The sequence below is a fragment of the Thermobia domestica genome, unplaced genomic scaffold (genome assembly GCF_964235325.1).
Source record: "Thermobia domestica unplaced genomic scaffold, izTheDome1.hap1.1 HAP1_SCAFFOLD_282, whole genome shotgun sequence".
NCBI classification, from domain to species: Eukaryota; Metazoa; Arthropoda; class Insecta; order Zygentoma; family Lepismatidae; genus Thermobia; species Thermobia domestica.
Genome location: NW_027655997.1, coordinates 100,166 through 118,431, shown reverse-complemented (window position 1 = coordinate 118,431; position 18,266 = coordinate 100,166). Strand labels below are relative to the sequence as shown.

General features: G+C 35.1%; 1 protein-coding gene across 1 annotated transcript; it reads right to left on the bottom strand.

The window, feature by feature from the left end:
• Positions 1-1,731: 1,731 nt before the first annotated feature.
• On the bottom strand, positions 1,732-14,201 carry LOC145676667 (uncharacterized). The gene is made up of 5 exons (XM_081747511.1): positions 14,177-14,201; positions 8,807-9,033; positions 7,111-7,288; positions 5,799-5,895; positions 1,732-1,858 (listed from the first exon to the last, which is right to left on the bottom strand). Exons 2-5 carry the CDS (start codon positions 9,023-9,025, stop codon positions 1,795-1,797), a joined length of 558 nt encoding a protein of 185 aa, XP_081603637.1. The 5' UTR covers positions 9,026-9,033; positions 14,177-14,201; the 3' UTR covers positions 1,732-1,794.
• Positions 14,202-18,266: the final 4,065 nt, after the last annotated feature.

The following is an 18,266-nucleotide window of genomic DNA, read 5'->3' as shown; positions in this document are numbered from 1 at the left end:
CTCAAGTCTATTTCAAACTTGGTACATAATGCTTGCTACAGGCTTGTTACCTCAAGTCTATTTCAAACTTGGTACATAATGCTTGCTACAGGCTTGTTACCTCAAGTTTATTTCAAACTTGGTACATAATGCTTGCTACAGGCTTGTCACCTCAAGCTTATTTCAAGCTGTCCACTTCAAGTTTAGCACATGCTTAATATGTGTCGTTTATTGCAAGCTTCTCAGTAAAGCTTGATACAAATTTATTTCTGCACGTGAGAAAATGATTCATCTGCTTGGCGACATGTATAATGTTTGATGTGAAGGTTAGTATAATGTTCAATGTGTAAGTTACATAAATGATGGTGTGTATTCTTTTGCCATCTGAGGTGTTTAGATATTGGCATTATTTTAAATATATATAGGGGAAACCATACCATACTTACTATTAATAGTAAACATAGTAGTAGGCTATGGTTTCTGCAATATTTTTAAAAGAATGCCAATAAAGTGGTGGTAATATCCAAACACCCTCAGATGGCAAAAGAACACACACCATCATTTATGTAACTTACACACTGAACATTATACTAACCTTCACATCAAATATTATACATGACGCCAACCAGATAAATCATTTTCTCACGTGCAGAAACAAATCTGTATCAAGGTTCACACTACTGGGCCTCACATCAAACCTTATACAAAATGAAATCAACCTCATATAGACAATAATCCTGCAAAAATAAACGTAAAGGTGAGGACGAAAGGACTGTTAAACCTACATAAGCAATGTTCTGAAAAAGAATAGTTGTGTTCGGTCAAAATGAAAGCAAAATAATGTATACTTTCACAATCTGTATTATGCTTCTTTCCTTCGTCCATTATGCGTCTTTGCAGCACGAGGTTCAGGTTTATTTCTGTTGAGTAACATTATTGAAATATCATGTTAAAATATAAATCCATGTCTCACACAACATTGGTATTGAATATATACCCCATACTCCAGTCTATTGAGATTAGTATCTTATCTCAACATAGAAAGCAACACTTTTCCTGAGTTCCTTGGTGAATATACTATGCGACCTGGCAGATCAGCATCCAATTAGTTTACCATTAACCACAGTTTGATGTTGAAGCTGAGCGTCCCGTTTCAGCACGAAGTTTTACATGAGACACTGACCTGTAGAATCCGAACAGTAATGCGTTCAGTGTTTGTAAGGTCTTCCACTGGGAATCGACCACGACCCTAGGCGCACCAAAGACGTACACCACTAGACAAACGTCAAGGGCTAAGCAAACTTTTAAATTATCAGATTTCAGGAAAGAAAGAAATATAAATTAAATCCTAGAACCACTGCTACACAGGGTGCGAAATACTGAGGATGGCCATTCCCATACTTCAAAATTTTGGAAGAAAATTCATCCTCAATAATTTACTGGAGAGATAAGGTGACATCGACACTGTCAGAAGTATACAAACTATTTACAGTAAATCTGTGCAGTTAGTGGACAACCTAGTGGATAAGCATTATCCCTAACCTTACATATATCAATAATTTTGGATGTTCAATATATAAAATCTTCATTTCAAAACTTTCCAGTGCAATTTTTTTTTTTACTTATTTATTTACTCCTATCTCTCCCCGATCATAACTGTTATGATTTCGCATCCTGCTGCTACATAATTGAAATAAATTATCCCTACATTCTACTCAATAACTGATATAAGGTTCCATGAAAACAATCAGCTTGTATTACAATGTTATTTATTGAACTTATTTACATATTTTGTATTATTTCTAACTTATTTCCTTAATTGGGTTCCTCAACTTCAACGGTGTGACCTTCCACTACAGGTTTTGAATTTCTTCGTTCTCTGCAAAATAACGATCATAAATACGTACTGAAAAACATGTAATTGATTGCACAGTTAAAAGAAAACATTCATATTGTTTACCTTATAAATACGCTCTCATTAAAATACATTATTATTCTTTGAAGTAAGTGCCACACAAGGCAACAGAGTCTGGCACTCGTTTCTCAGATCTGGTGATCCATGGCTTGGAAGCACTCCAAATATGATCTTTATAGCATTACGGTAGAATTTTTATAGTGAATTAATATTCCCTAATCGAGCTCACCTATTCAGATGTTCGATTTGTAGTGTGACACTTCTTATTCAAAGTGGCTTGACTATGTCAAATACAATATAATTCATCTTCCCATACTGAAAATTAATAAAGTAATTTTAAACACTACTATACACAAACATTACCCAAACACTCTTTCGGTTTAGCGGCATCCCTTATATTCTACATTTTACGTTTTACAGCCTTATTTGATTAAATTTTGACGATCACTCATAAGAAACACTTGAAAGGAAAGAATCGCGTTTGTTACAACATACTCTCCCACAGTCTGATATTAAGTCGTCTCGGGATCGCACGAATCTGTCTGGGTCATACAGGGTCAGGGATCTGACTACTTCGGGATCACGAGTCACGAAGTATGTTACTCGTTTCATCACTGGTACCACTGCATGGTATTTATTCACTTTACCTATTTCAATGTTCTAGTGCCAGTAAATTTTCAGTAAAGTTTTTTTTTAATTTCCTAGCTGAAAATGTGCATTGTTCTGTGAGAGCATCAATTGAGATGAATCCAGAAAATGTCATATTGACTCACTCGCTCCTGTTGTATAAGCACGGCGTTACGAAAAACAAACGAAGTAATCACTGATATAAGAAATCACTGAGAGATGGAAGAACAAATATTTACTTATTTCTGTAATTTTCTCTCCATGCCTTGTATGAAATGCAATCTGATCTCACGATTCACAGGAAAGATAGGTCATAAGTGTGTGAATCTATATACCTTGTATTCTTCACGGAGCAACATAAATGGCAGATGATGACCTACAAGGCGTTATCCTGCGTCAAGTACAACAGAACGCATGGGAAAGTGTAGTTCGCAATTCACAGGAAAAGTGTAGAATTTACTAAGGTAGGCACCGTGTACACGGACAACTTCGTACCATTTTGCAACGAGTTTGGAACATACCTTAGAGCTTCAATGAAATATTTCTCTTTAAAAATAAAAAATAAAAAAGTTACTGGTGACTAACACGTAAAGAGGTGTTAAACAACAATTCACTGGAATTATTTGTGACAGTAAAACAAACGGATTTTAATCCTGAGTCTTACAGCGGAGGAATACATCTTTGCAACGTTTCATTCTTTCAAAACACAAGAATCACTGATAGGAAGACATGCATATTGCCTTCATCATACATATCAAATGAAGAAGGGATGACTCATTACCGTAAATGTAACACTAAGTTTATTTGACCCATATTCATGGAACGTCGTGTCGGAGTCATTAGCGTCGTTTCACAATTCATTATAGAGAAGTAATAAATACTCCTGCGACCTATCGACCTAGTTCTTTATATCCCATCTTTGAAAGCAGAAACATTTCTCAGTGTACATGGCACAAGGCAGGAAAATCACTTCATTTACTTCAATCCAGTCAAATTCTGAATGCATTTTAAGACCTATGTCTCCCTATTTATTTTCCTGTTAATTTGTTGTTGAGTGTTTACGCATACGCATACTTTGGCGTGCTCCATCCTATTGAAATCTTTTTGTCTTTGGGGAAAAAAACTACTCTTACTTTTTAAATTTTTTTTTATTACTGCCACTGCTGAATGAAGTCTTTATCTTGTGGATAAAACATTAACCTTTATTTCTTGTTCAATTTTAGTGTTGATTACTTCTTTTTCATACTGAATGAAGTCTTATCTTCCCCAAAACTCGGGAATGTCTTTGTAAGAGAGAAATGTGCATTTACTATTATTTTGTCTTTTAACAAAATTTTCTAACTGCTGAAGTCTTTATCTTCTAGGAAAAAAAAATCTGTTTCTTGATTAGTTTTAATGTTATTTTACTTCTTTTCTATCTCCTGAATGAAACCGTATCTTCTGAGAAGGAAAAAAAACTACAATACCATCTGTATCTTAATTAATTATAGTACTTTATTGCTTGTTTCTATACTAAACGAAATAATCTTATCGTCTGGAAGATACTGCAATTGCATATTTCTCTATTACAATGGCATTGCAGAGTTTTCCAGAATGTAAGATGGTTTCATTTAGTATAGAAAAGAAGTAATTAACTCTAATCAATCAAGAAAGAGGGTGGTATTGTAGTTTTTCTCTCATGAGATGAGTTCGTTCAGTAGATAGAAAAGATGTAAAATAACACTAAAATTAGTCAAGAAAAAAATAGGTTAGTTGCTTTCTGTTTTTCATGCAGCAGGTAGGGAATGTTTTTAGAAGGCAAATATAACAGTAAGTGCCTATCTCTCTATTACTCTGGCACATCGCAGTTTTCAAAAAATGAAATTTCCTGCAGTATAGAAAACAAGTAATCAACACCAAAATTAATCAAGGAATAAAAGTTATTCTTAAAAAAAAAAGATTTCATTCAGCAGATAGGAGTAATCAAAAAATAAAATTAACAGAGGCACTTTCTTCCAGAAGACAAGAAAATAAAAATGTAAACAGTAATGAATCTCGATTTTAGTTAAAATTTCCATCCTCCGAGGAAAGTAACAGGCAAGTTGCTAAATTATACGGGATAATAAAATAATAAATACATACAAGGTAAACATTTCATCTCATTTCACTGTGTACTAATACATGAGTGCGTAAAAATGAACTCATCTCGCTATATAAAATACAAAGACCTAAGTGATTGAGTGACCGACAGATCTTTGCACAGGCCAAATCGCTTAAGATAGACAAGTTAAATATGGACAGTACATGGGAATTGTTACGTAGGATACCACTAAGGAAGGATTTTTGCAAACTCGAAAGGAAGGGGAGGAAAATAGGTGTGGGACGTATTTTTAAAATATGACCATATCTCCGAATTCCTTAAGGTTACAGACTTGAAATTTGATATTCGGATGTCTCATTTCAAATAATTTGACATATTTAAGCGGTTTTTGATATTTTAGTACAAAGGAAAAAAAGAAAAAAAAGGTGAGAAATAAAAGAAAAGGAGTGAGGATTACAATTATTATAAGATGTCGAAATCTCTGAATTTATGAAGGTTTGAAACATGAAATTTGGTATTTTCATATTATTTAAAATAAGTAGATAAGAATTTAAGCGCTTTTGAAATATGCCTCGGAGGTAAGAAAGGGGGGTGGAAAGAAAAATGGATGGGGATTATAATTATTATAGTAAAGTATTTAATCCCTTAAGGTGAGAGATTTGAAGTTCAGTATTTCCATTTCTCATTTAAAATACTTTGCCACGTGTTTCGGCCCTTTTTTTCTTTTTTGACATGCTAGTAAAAAGGGAAAGAAACGATGTGGAGAGGAGAAAAAAAAAGGTGGGGATTACAATTATTCTAATAAAATGTCGATATCTCTAAATCTTTTAAGATTTGAAATATGGAAGTAACTTCTCATTTAAAATTATTACAAAAGCGTTTTATGATACATATCCTAAAAGGAAGAAAAAGGGAAGGATTACAATTATTATAATAAGATGTTCATATCTTGGGGTCCGGGAAAGTAAGAGGCATTGAAACGCTGTAAATCTCTTTTTCCTCCAAATCCACAGAATTCTATGCATATGATATTGATCTAGTGACCTATAGATGTGAGAAATGTAGTGAATACAAAACGTATATGTAGAGAAGAACGCGTCCATGGACTAAGTTGCAGATCCCTAGCTTATTTAGTGATGGTAAGAACTTTCCGATCTCTCTCGTGATTGTAATTAAAATAGGTAAAACTATACTTACCTACGCAGTAGTCTAGTCTCCGCCTGCTGCAGCCAAACACCCAATACTTCCTTCACCGTTTCTTCTGTTGCGACGGTGTACATCTTACGAACAGCAGCTGAAAAGAAAGATAGAATTTCAAGCAAATACTAGCGATTTTTATTCTTTAAAAAAAACTGTCATTTGAAATAAATTTCCCTCTTAAATAGCTTTACGGAATTATGGTATGGTTTCTAAACATGGATACCTAGAGCTGAAACTAATTCCTATATTATTTTTCAAGTCACCTAAGCTAGGCCCCTATTTTGTGATTTTTATGTAAGGGTACTATAGAAAGTTATCTTCCACCACACTTTTGGTATATTATATAATGGAAAAGTTACATTTTTCGATACAAGTGTAACAAGACTTTCTTCCGGTGCCCTTAGTGGTGATATGGTTTTGAGTCAACGTTTAAAATCGCCTTAAATAACACTACCAAAAACACATTAGGTTTTGGCTAACTTCGTTGTCACGAAAAATTGAAAGATGAAGACGACAGAAAGACGAAAGTTTGACTATTCGCCGTCTTGAAAGCCTGCAACTTTTCTCTTTTTATACTGGAATTATGGTAACTTCGAAAGCTATGTTCTTCTAGTGTTTTATCTGCGTTCCAGTGTTAGACAAAGAGCTCTGAAATTTTGCACCTTTAAAATATCGGCAGGGGAGATAGTTTGGCATACTATGTAATACTACCAGACTAACAGTGTTGCCAACCCAACAAAGTTATATTCGTGTGGTAGACAGTATCAAATTTACAGGTATACACGAAAAGTCTGGCGCAAAATTATACTTCACAGTAGTGATTCCTACACTGTACTTTAATTTAAATTCGTTGACACTATTGACTTTATTTAGCCCTGGAATCATTCCTACCTTGGAATTTTATTTGGTTTTAGATTTTCCGTACACCTTACAAATTCTTTTGAATGCCTTTTCAAGCAAAGATTTGTTTAAATATGTACTTTGCCAGTAAAGCTTTGTTTACAACATAGAGTGTTGGATTAGTTATTGAATTTCCTATACATTCTACACAGATGTTATATTCACCCAGTAAGGGTGAACACATTTACATATTTTACTACTTGACAGTAAAAGAATCCTAAAGTACTCAAAGCATACTTTATTCATGAAGAATTACTTCTGATTGCTTGGGACATACTAATATGAGAACACACGTCCAGTACGAGAGAAGTAAGACTTAATAATTAGCAAACTGGAATTTTGTATGGTTACTAGCATAAATAAATAAATGAAGTTAAATATTTCAGTACAACTTTTCAAATCAACTTACTGTTGATCTTATTGTACATTTGGTTGGACCCAAAGGTGTGCTTTTTTGCTTCATGATCCTTGGTTTCCTGCCAGAGTAGGAGAATTCCATTGCGAGTTTGTCGCACAAAGTTCTTCTTATTGCATTGTGAGCGAAACCTTTTAAAATCCTTACCACCAATTGACAGTAATACTTTTACCTGAAAGAAAGGAAAGTATTTAGATCTAATGCATGCTGAAATCAAAAAGAAAAACAATATATATAAGGGTCCGTATTGTTATGTTTTTCTACCAGTGGAAAGTGGGGGCGCGGTGGCTCAGTGGTAGAGCGTTCACCTCTGGTGCTTGGGGTCCCGGGTTCGATCCCAGCCCCCGCCAAGTGAACTTTGTGGTGGACAAACGCCGTGCTCGTGGGTTTTCTCGGGGTTCTCCCGTTTCCTCCCATTTTCTTCATTCCACCACTTCATTCATCTCTCATCATCACCGTCTCCTTTAGCCTAACCGGCATAATCGTGGGACGTAAAACTCAAAGATTTCATTTCATTTCATTTTCTACCAGTGGAAAAAAAACAAAGCATGAATGAAACTAGATTAATTTTTAGATACCGTAATGTGAAGTGTGAAAAAAAAAAAGGCGTGGGGTTCTGAGTTTCACGGAAGGCCGTATCAAATGGGCTACGTGACTAACAAAAACTGTTTGCCTGGGATTTATTTGGTAACTTTCAGCTTTATATCGGAATAGCGGTTATTTAAAAGGACCATTGTCCTTTTGAATTAGAGAAAATACTATATATATATATATATATATATATATATATATATATATGTGTGTGTGTGTGTGTGTGTGTGTGTGTGTGTTTGTGTGTGTGTATGTATATGGAAATTACATACACTTCCAAAAGTAACAAGTAACAGTGGGTTAATCAGTGCTGCCAACAAGCAGTGTCAGAAAATAGCTAAATGACGCACAAAAACTAGCTAAAAATGGCTCAACTTACCTTAACTTATAGGTAACAGAATTTAGGAATAAAGAAACTAAATATTTGGTACTTTAAGTCTACTAGTTTACAAAGATGTTCTAATATTATTTATCTTTTGATATCCTCAAATCAAACAGTTTCACAATATAATTTTGTTCCTTCATTGACTAGAAGTAATAAAATCTCTTGAATTATTTTCAAATTGTAATGCTGGGTATGGCTTGATAACACTATTGATCTATCACAAAAATATATACATGCACATGCACGCATCTCAACAAGAAAAACTCCACCCAAACTAAAAATACACTAGAAACTAATCAAACAAATTGACTATGGAGAAACCAGATCCAGGAATCCCAATTTACCGTGACGGATAGGTGAGACTGATAAAAGATATCTAATTTACTGTGACAATGTAAGTGCTGTTGTAAACAAAAGAATTAGGAAAATACCAAGATAAACTACTTTTTTTTTTAGGTTTTTCATATTTTCTAAAAAAAATGACTACAAAAGATTTAATTGTCGCCTAAATGACTATATTAGCAAGTATGAATGGCAAGTTGACCAAAATTATAGTCCATAGCTAATGCACATGATAATGGCTAAATTGACAAAAATGGAGTTGATGCTAACATTTAGTCAAAAGAGAGATGTTCCAAAAAGACGTAAATTAAAAGATATAACAAAGATTTGAAACCTGCTTCATAACTTGTACAGGTTTGATAGGATACTTACATATTTCTTTCCGAAGTTAGGTTCTTCAAGCTTTCTCTCAAATGTTTGAAAATCATTCAACGTTCGCAGAGGCAGAAGGCCAAGAAGTTCGGATTCTTCGTTTATGGACTCTGCTTTCACACTCACACCATTACTTAGAAGTGTGTCGACCTTCTTCTCGACGGAAGATACTCTTTCACTAAGGTCAGCTAAAGTAGATTGCATTTGGCCAAATACCATTCTGATATCTGCAATAAATTTTAGGAATATTGTTTTGAAGGTGTTAATATAACTAGAAAATATATTATTTCACAAACCATTGAAACAATTAAATGTACATTCATGTTCAAAATGATTGTCGCATATCTATAACTGTCTTCTTGTGGAAAATTTTATAGGGAAAGAATTATAAGCACGTAAATTAGAATGAGTAAAACAAATGGACAAGAAAGTTTTATTTTCGTTTTATTGTTCTTATTTACTGCTCTTTTGACATGAAATTTGCCACATACATGTCTTTGCCGATTATGCACATACCAACATTATAAGAAATACAGGGCGAATTCGTTATCAAATTTTATTCCTACAACAACATATTTATAGACATGCGACAATAATTTTGGACATGGGTGTACGTTTGTGGTGGACAAACACCGTGTGCGTAGATTTTCTCAGGGTTCTACCGTTCCCCTCCACTTTTTTCAATCCATTATTAAATTCATTCTCATCATCACCGTCTCCTTTAGGCTGCCCCGCATAATCGTGGGACAAAACTCAAAGATTTTATTTAAGTATGAGTTCGCTGTTCATTTAATCAGAAATCTTGGGGGGAAAAGTGGGGAACAATTAGGAAGACGTGTGTAGAAGACCACTACGTTGCAGAATTATGACCAGGTCATTAGAGTATGACGTCATTCATCAGCACTGCGGAAGGAAAGGGTTGATTGCTCAGAGGTAGAACGTTGCCTTTTGGTGCGACGGATTTTTGGTTCAATCTCCGGCCTTATGAGTTTATGATGGACAATATCATATTCGTGAGGGTTTTCCCGTTCTCATGCCACTAATTTCTTCATAATCATTCACTATCATTAGTCATCCGTGTATCTTAACACTAACCCTAGGAAGACTAAACTATAATTGGTCACGTGAAAGACTAAGGGGGGTCAATTTTGCTCGTGGTTGTAAATTCCAATTTTAACCCTACTAATGTATTTTAAAGTTATTTAATGACTGCTACTAATAAATGTGAGTTGTAAAATTATTTTAAGACTTGTGAAATTTTATTTTAATAGGAAATATTACAAGTCCCAGTACAGACTACTACCGCATTTGGTTAGCAGACATGAAGTAGCTTGAAATACATTAGCCTGTGTAGACAAGGTACTATACTAAACCTGAGAGTATTACGTTTGCTCAATGTATAAAAGTAGATTATGTTAATTTAGTCATCCATTCAAAGAATAGATAAGTTTACATGATCCTTTCAAAGTAAAACTGTACTCCTCTTAACATTTCTAAGTTGCTAAAAAAAATGTACTTAGTCTCCTGCGCTAAAAAAAAAAAATTACCACAATAATGTGCTTTCTAATAAAACTAAATTTAAGTTTAGATTACGGAAGAAAATACAAAAAATTCAAACGTTGTAAAATTCATTTGTTCGGGCAAAGAGGAAAAGAAAGTGCGGGCAAATTTGACCCACCTTCGTCTTTCTATGGTTAAGGACATAACAGCGGGGTTATGAAGAACGGGACCTACAGCTTAAAGTGAGATCCGAACCACTACTCAGTTTGCACTCGAGAGATATTGTTCTTCATTTGAACTCGAAACCAGAATCCCTTGATAACAAAAGCGATAAATCCACAGACCCATCGTCCACGGAGGTCAACTGATAGAAATACGTTGCAGTGATCTTGCATACTTGTGAATATTTTAGGAGCCACTTAAGAACCAAAAGGGAAAGAACTGCAAAATGGAATCACTCTATAGTTATACACATTAAATCAATGGACAATTTTAAAAGACTATATAGTACAGAAGATCTAATTTAGTCAGTCAGAAATATAGGCTTAATTTAATTTGCTAATCAATACAGGAAGTGACTAATAGTTCTGGACCATTCATACTATCTTTCTAAATAAAACTTATTATTATTATTATTATTAACAACAGTCAAACTTAATAGAAATCTCTGTTTCGTCGATCTACTTTCCAATGTTATAAATTTAGACACTTAATCAGCTTCTGTGGAAAAGTTTTGTTGACCGTCCGCTAGTGTGGCAGCGCACTACAGGCAGTTCGGCGGGAACTCCAAACTTGATAAAATAAAATCACAATTAAAGAGACAAGTTAAAAAAGTATTTTTCACGAATCCAACCCCCACTCAACTTGTGGACTATCATGCCTCCGACAAGGAAAATTCAAGCTTAACCAATGCTGAAGGAGTAGACTGCTGAATAATTTATGATGTAATGGCAAATCATTTGCAGAACTAGTTGACCTATGACCTCTAGTTTGAGCGAGTTGCGTTCATTTCTCGAGGTTGCGACCCTGTTCAATCGAATCATCAGCCTCAAATTACCTTTACTCTTAAAAAAAAGGGGCAACGGTTACTCCACTTTAATCTAAGGTAAACGTATTTAAAAAAAAAAAAAAAAACTGGTGTAAAGCAAACATTCCGGTTTAAGTGAAAAAAAGTTTTAAAAAAACACGGTTTTGGCCAATCCTGAAAAATAGCGTTATTTCTTTATTACATCCGTTCAGATTGTAAATATTTTTCTGAGATTTTAGATCCAGACTTCATTCACCTGGTAGAAAAAAAAAGTAAACAAAGGCACTAAAATCAATTAAGAGACAGAAGTTACTGTTTTTAGAGGATAAAAAGATAAAAATGTAAGCAACGAAAAACCTAGTTTTCTTCAAACTTACACCCTCGACTTCTTACCTAACAAACTTCAAACTAATATGCCAACTTATTTTCGCGTAATAATCCATTTTGAATTATTATTAATATCTAATAAGTAATTTTTCGAAATTCATCGTTCTTTTACCGTAAACCCAAAAGTCCATACCCGATCGAACCTTTCCTTGCTCTTATTGTAAAGCGATGAAATGAGTGATATCACTTAATCTAAGATTGATGAAGTATACCTTAGAATAAGTAATTGTTACTAAATAAAGTCGGACATAAGTATTTATATTCTTCAATTTTGCCCCCAACCTCCGAATAAATATGGAAGAACATAAGGAACGAAAGATAAGCATGATGCATTCTAAAATGAGTGAAATGTCCAGGCTTGCTTGCTCCATTTAAATATCATCCGTACCGATTCTTGGGGAAGCCACATCAGTTAAAATTTTTAGTGTATCGGTGAAAGCTAAAACAAGAAAGCTTAGGCAATGTATTAATTCAAAGCAGTTTTCTCCTCGATTGTAGAGATAAAACGTAATTTTCATTACTTTAGCGGACGGCTCTCCAAATTTAAATCGATTTTGTTGATTTTTTCACTAGATTTGGGGCAGTACTTTACAAACACTTCACGAACCACAGCTGAGCGAGCGGAGGAGATTAGAAGCCCCGTAGGACTCGTTTTTTCCCCTTATCTTTTAAGTTACACACGATTGGCATTGCAGCTATTGTAGACTGTCATTTTCCAAAACTTAACATACAAATACTGTCATTTCGTTCCTTGCTTGTATTCAACCGCCTTCCGCCCTGGCAAATAGCTCCACCATAACATACTTACTTTCCCATGTATACTCATTTGCACATACAATTTATTGAGTTTAAAACACTTACATTATCATTTAACTACCTTCATTATTAATATGGGGTTAACTTTAGCAGATGGCTCTACCTAATTAAATAAATTATTTTAATGTGTTTAGACTTCATAAATCGTATCTGTTATATAGAATCCTACGAAATGGAAAATTAAGTATGTTATGGTGGATCTAATTGACAAGGCGGTAGGCAGACGAATACAAGCAAGGAATGAGATGGCAGTAAGTACATATGAAGCTTTGGAAAATGACCGTCTGCAATGGTTGCAATGCCAAACGCGTGTAACTTAAAAAGTAGGGGGGGGGAAACGAGCCCTGCGGGGCATCTATTCCCCTTCGTTCGCTCAGCTATGCTACGTAAAGTGTTATGTAACGGCATATTTTTTGAACTGGGGGTGGCAATATTTTGCTTAAATTTTGTACTTTCTTGTTATATATTTTGTATGTTTTTTATGGTTTAGGTAGGTTAAGTTAGTTTGGGTTAGTTTAGGTTAGGCTGGGTTAAGATACTTGGGCATTACTCGAGCAGATGGTTCTACCAAATGTTCACACATTGCATTTCCCGGTTTCTTTTTGTAGAATATCCACTAAATGAGAAGCTAGTGCATAAACCACGAACCAACTTGTGCTAGGTGGCCACAAAAAAAGCACGAATGCCATCTAACCGAGTCAGGGCAGGAGTGTAGCTGGGAGTCCCGAGCGGAGCGAGGGGATGCGTTCGTAGAGAGCAGGCGTGTCAGCGACGGAGGACACGCACATAAACGAGGAAAGTGGAAAAATACATAAAATATCCGCAATAATTTTTACATTGTGATTTTACCTGAATTCGTACTTTCTTCCTATATTTTCTGTTTTTTAATGATTTAGATTAGGTTTGGTTAGTTATGTTAGTAATTACGGTTACGTAACACCAACTCATTTCTCCTGTAAACACGGTGGTTTTACCTGATTTTGGCCCCCAAGTTCGAAAATTCTCTATATGTAACAGTATTATCTCAAATCTAGTGAAAAATGACCATAAAATCGATATAAATATGGTACAGCCGTCTGCTAAAGCAATGCCTTAACAGTTATCAAGTATTCCACCTATAAATTTTTAATATGATAAAGCCGTCTGCTGAAGTTAACGCTCTAATTTTTGTACTGATATTCAGAGGTGCCCGAGGAAAATTTTCTAGGGAGGGGCCCATCTCCATGGTTGCTATATTACGCCTGGTATTTAATATACATGGTTTCCTATATTACATATACATTTTCGTAAGCCAAAGGGGGCCCGGGCCCCACCCCCTCCCCTTCGGGCGCCTATCCTGATGCTAATTGTCAAGAGCCATCACTGACTTTAAAGAATCCAATGACTAAATATGGTATACTTTATACGGATGAACACACTTAAAAAAAAGAAAACAACATAAAAGATATAAACATAAAATTCCATCCATATTTGAAAAGTAATACTATCCTAAAAGCGCTCAGCGCAGTAGTCTAAAATAAAAATCACCTTTTTATTTTGTAACTAAAACTAAAGTAGGGCTTACTATTACATTTCATACACATAGCTTACCTTTGTTTACCTTTTGGAAGAAATCAAGCGCCAAATCTCAGACTACTCACCAATCCTACAGATGGCTCCATTTGCTAAACAATCGACAAACGTCAAGCGTTTTGAATCAAGCTTGAAATAGGCTTAGTAGAAAGTTGATAAATTCAAGCTTCTTTTCAAGTTAAAAACAAGCTAAAATAAACGTTGATTGTCGCTTGTCTCATTCAAGCTTCTTTTCAAGTTAAAAACAAGCTAAAATAAACGTTGATTGTCGCTTGTCGCATCAACTGTACATTGCTAAGCCAAAATCAAGGGAAAGCGACCCTTGATTTAAGCTTACATGCTATCTGGGGAAAATGAACTTTTGTGTTTACGGCCCCAAAAGAGGGGCTAAACAGTGATTTTATCTTATTTTCTTTTGAAATGTAAAAATTCAGACATTTTCGAATAAGAATGCCAAATTTCACATTATTAGTGTGAAAACTTAATCTTCTGTCAGTGCTCTAGAAAATTACACGAATTATGGAACGGTCTGTATATATTAGGTTGTCCCTTATTTTGGGTAATTTCGTGTTGCGATACGCACCTCCCCCCCACACACAGATGTATTCTATGTGACCATAAACATGCATTAGTGAAATAGCAGGTCTCTACGAGAACATTAACCCTTGCCGACTTAACGACAAGATCATGAAATTACGTTTGCACCTTGTAATATAATTTAGAATTTCCAACCGTGATAACGGAGAAACTGAAAGAGACAGAGAAACGAAACTTTGCACGAAGCAACTAGAGAAAGGGCGACATCTGCTCGTGTATTAACAAACAGCACTGGATGAACAGTGTTCCCAACTCAAGAGAAAGTTGTGTTTTTGTAAATGGAATGACTTAAATTGAATATCACCATTGGAAGCAGCAATAAAAATAAAGAGAAAAGAGATGGTAAATGCAGATCAGACTTTGCAAACTTCTCGAGAAATAACGTGTAATATGTATTGGCGCAGACAGGGAGTAAGGTACTAACGTTTTGTACACTTTAAATCAGATACTGACAAGAACTGTTTGCGTTGACTCTAAGCCTAGAAGGATCCGCTGAACAATTTTGCCATCAACAGAAGAGAAAAATTGAGTTTGGAAAACATACAATAACTCGGAAAGGTCACTAATGCTTTATGCTTTAAAACCTATAATGCAAGACGGCAGAGCATGAGGAGTAGAACCGTGGCACGGATTAACGTTCTCGTAGAGAGCTGCTATTTCACCAATGCGTGTCTATGGTCACATAGAATACATTTGGAGGGTGCGTATCGCAACACGAAATTACCCAAAATAAGGGATATCCTAATATATATCGTAATGTCTTATGGGTAGAGTCAATGATGGACGGAGATTTTACCCCTTCACCAACTTTATTATAAAATTAAGACTTTTGTGTTTACAAAAGTTCTAACAAAGTGTCTCTATAATAACCAAGGGGTTTGCAGGTTATAATGTTCTGTAGGGTAACCCCTTAGCTTCATGGAAGCCTCCAGGGATTAGTTGTGGTTAGGATGACCCCTTCGCTTTATAAAGAACCTCCAGGATTTAGGATAGGTTACGATTAGTTGGTCGACTGATGCCAGGTCCCACGTTGGTTGAGCTTTTATCTATCCTCTTCGGGTCCTTTCGTGAGGTCCGTCTTCTCTCGGCTTTCTCGGTGTCTTCCGTGTAGGCTTCTCGTCTGCTTCACTGTTTATAATCAATAACATGTGTTGTGTTGACATGTGCTTTTGTCGTGATGTGGGGATCCTTACACCCCACACTGAAAAAAAATAATCTTCAGGATTATTTTTGAGAAAAATACATAATTGTTATTAATGAAAGTTACTTGCATCCAGGGATGTAGCCATGGGGGGCCCATCGGGGCCAGGCCCCCCAAACGATTTCCTGCCCCCCCCCCAAATGACCAGGTTTTAGAACATAATTGTAAGACCTTCAATTCATTCATTTAATTGAAGTCATTTAAAAATAACAAAGTTTACACGGTAAAATAGTATAGAAATATAAAATTTTACCAGTATGGAATCGAAAAATAGTATGGAATCTCTTCCTTATACCGATCGGAAAATAGCATGGTAGATTTTTTGTGACAGCAGATTACACAATTTACTGCGATTTATATTTGACAGGTTGAAGACAAAGAATGTACTATAAATAATAACATAAACAATGCTACTAAACTAATTTGTAAGTACATTATTTTTTTATATGCTGTAACGAGTGTTTTTTAACATTTTTATTAGATGGAAAATCTGATTAAAAACAATGTTCTTATTCAGTTTTTCAGTTTGATTTCTTTCCCTTTTTTCTACTTCGTGTAAAACAGGAAGTGAGATATAGCTGTTATTAAATAATTGTTTTCTTAGTCACGAATAATTAATATTTTTGTCAAGAAATCTTAAAGAAATTAAGTGCAATTTCAAAGAAAATCAATCATGTAAATAGGTTGTGCAAAATGGCTTAAACTGAAACAGTTATGCACAAAGGTATAACGTTTGGTCCGCACAGTAGTTCTGGGTTAACCCTCGAAATGACAAGCTTATTTCATAACAAGTAAGCTTATGATATTTTACGGTATAATGACAAGGTGAGGCTATGAGGCTTGTATTTATTTTCATTTACTATGCAAGCGGATACCTACAGGTAAATGTTTCTGTTTTATTATAATTGTGCGTACGTACTTGTTAATAACTCTATTCCTGATTACAACTGTTATAAATAGTGTTTACTCGTTTCTGTGATTAAACTTCACTTTTAATGGTAAATGATAAAAGTTAGCAATACGTCACATAAATAATATATAATGTTTTGATAGTATACATGTTTTTGGTATATATAGTTTAGAAGAACCTAAAGTTAATAACTCACACAGAGCGGTTCACTTCTTTTGTGAAGGTACACAAATTCTACTCATCTTGCTGAGCTGTTTACAGACATTTTTCTTAGATATATCGAATGTTTGTTGATGCATTCTTGATTTTTTTTTTTCGGATCACACACATGACAACTTGTATGCTTCTCTACCTCCGCTTGATTGTGACTTATCTGGGCACTCCTGTAAATTACCACAGATTTCCATAGCCAATTTTGCATCATTATGTAAGCTAATGTACTATGTCAACTGATCTGTTTGATCAATGTTTCTGCTACTGAAATCAAAAACAGATACCTTTAATCGGTGGTAGTTACATTCAGTTTGGGTGGTTGTTAGTCCAAATCATGTATGCTGCCACTCCAAAAACATCCAGAAGATTCATAAAATAAGCAAAATGATATCTATACGTTTTCCCCCTGCATGTACAGTTGTGAACTATATAACTGAAGGAATCAACCAACCTTTTTGTTTCGTTGTAATATACAGGGTGTTTCAAAACATCCCCAACAACTTTCAGGAAGTGATTCCTGACACCAAGATAAGACGAAAAGTAAAGGCCTGAATTTCTCTAACTTCAATGGTGGCCACAAGTGCCCTCTGGTCAACCCCTGTATTGTCTGTGTGCGTCCTGTGCAGTAAGATCATTGTGGTGGCTTATTGTCGCTTTGATATGATCTGCGCGCTCTTGTATGTTCCGATGTACCTCTTCCATGATTGGGGATTCCGTGAATTTCTTTTGTATTTTATTTTGGAAGAATGTGCATTTTTCTGTTGGTATGGAGAGGAGTTCCCCGTCAATGCAGTTTTCCGTGTGTTGTTTGTAATTTTTGTTGCTTTGGAGCATTTTCCAGAATTTGCTGATATTTGTCCTGTATGCCTCTGCCAGATCGTCGCAGAACTTTTCAAAGCGAGCCTGTCGGAACGTTTTAATATCGTTCGTTATTTCTCTTCCCAGTTTGTTTATCTGATTTTTGATTGTTTCTGAAGGAGTGTTGTTGTGTAGACGCAGGTAGTGCCTTTTAAGTCGTATTTTCCTGATTATTTCTATTGGCAGTATTTCCCTGTTGTTTTTTTCTGGTGGCGGTTGGTACATGCTTTTCATCTGCGTTCTGGATGATTAGTGTGAGATTATTATATAGTGTGTCTATGCCTTCAGGGGTGTACATGTGTTGTAGATGTTTGACTGCCCACTCTATTTCTGCCTTGAAGGCGTCCTAGTCTGCCTTTCTGTAAATTTTGAATTTCTT

What these genes read in the sequence shown, in the direction of transcription:
- LOC145676667 (XM_081747511.1), bottom strand. Translation starts at nt 9,025, where the DNA reads ATGGTATTTGGCCAAATGCAATCTACTTTAGCTGACCTTAGTGAAAGA. An exon ending in AATGTACAATAAGATCAACA is followed by an intron (nt 5,896 to 7,110) that starts GTAAGTTGATTT and finishes CTTTCTTTTCAG; the next exon opens with CTGCTGTTCGTAAGATGTAC. An exon ending in GAGACTAGACTACTGCGTAG is followed by an intron (nt 1,859 to 5,798) that starts GTAAGTATAGTT and finishes GTTATTTTGCAG; the next exon opens with AGAACGAAGAAATTCAAAAC.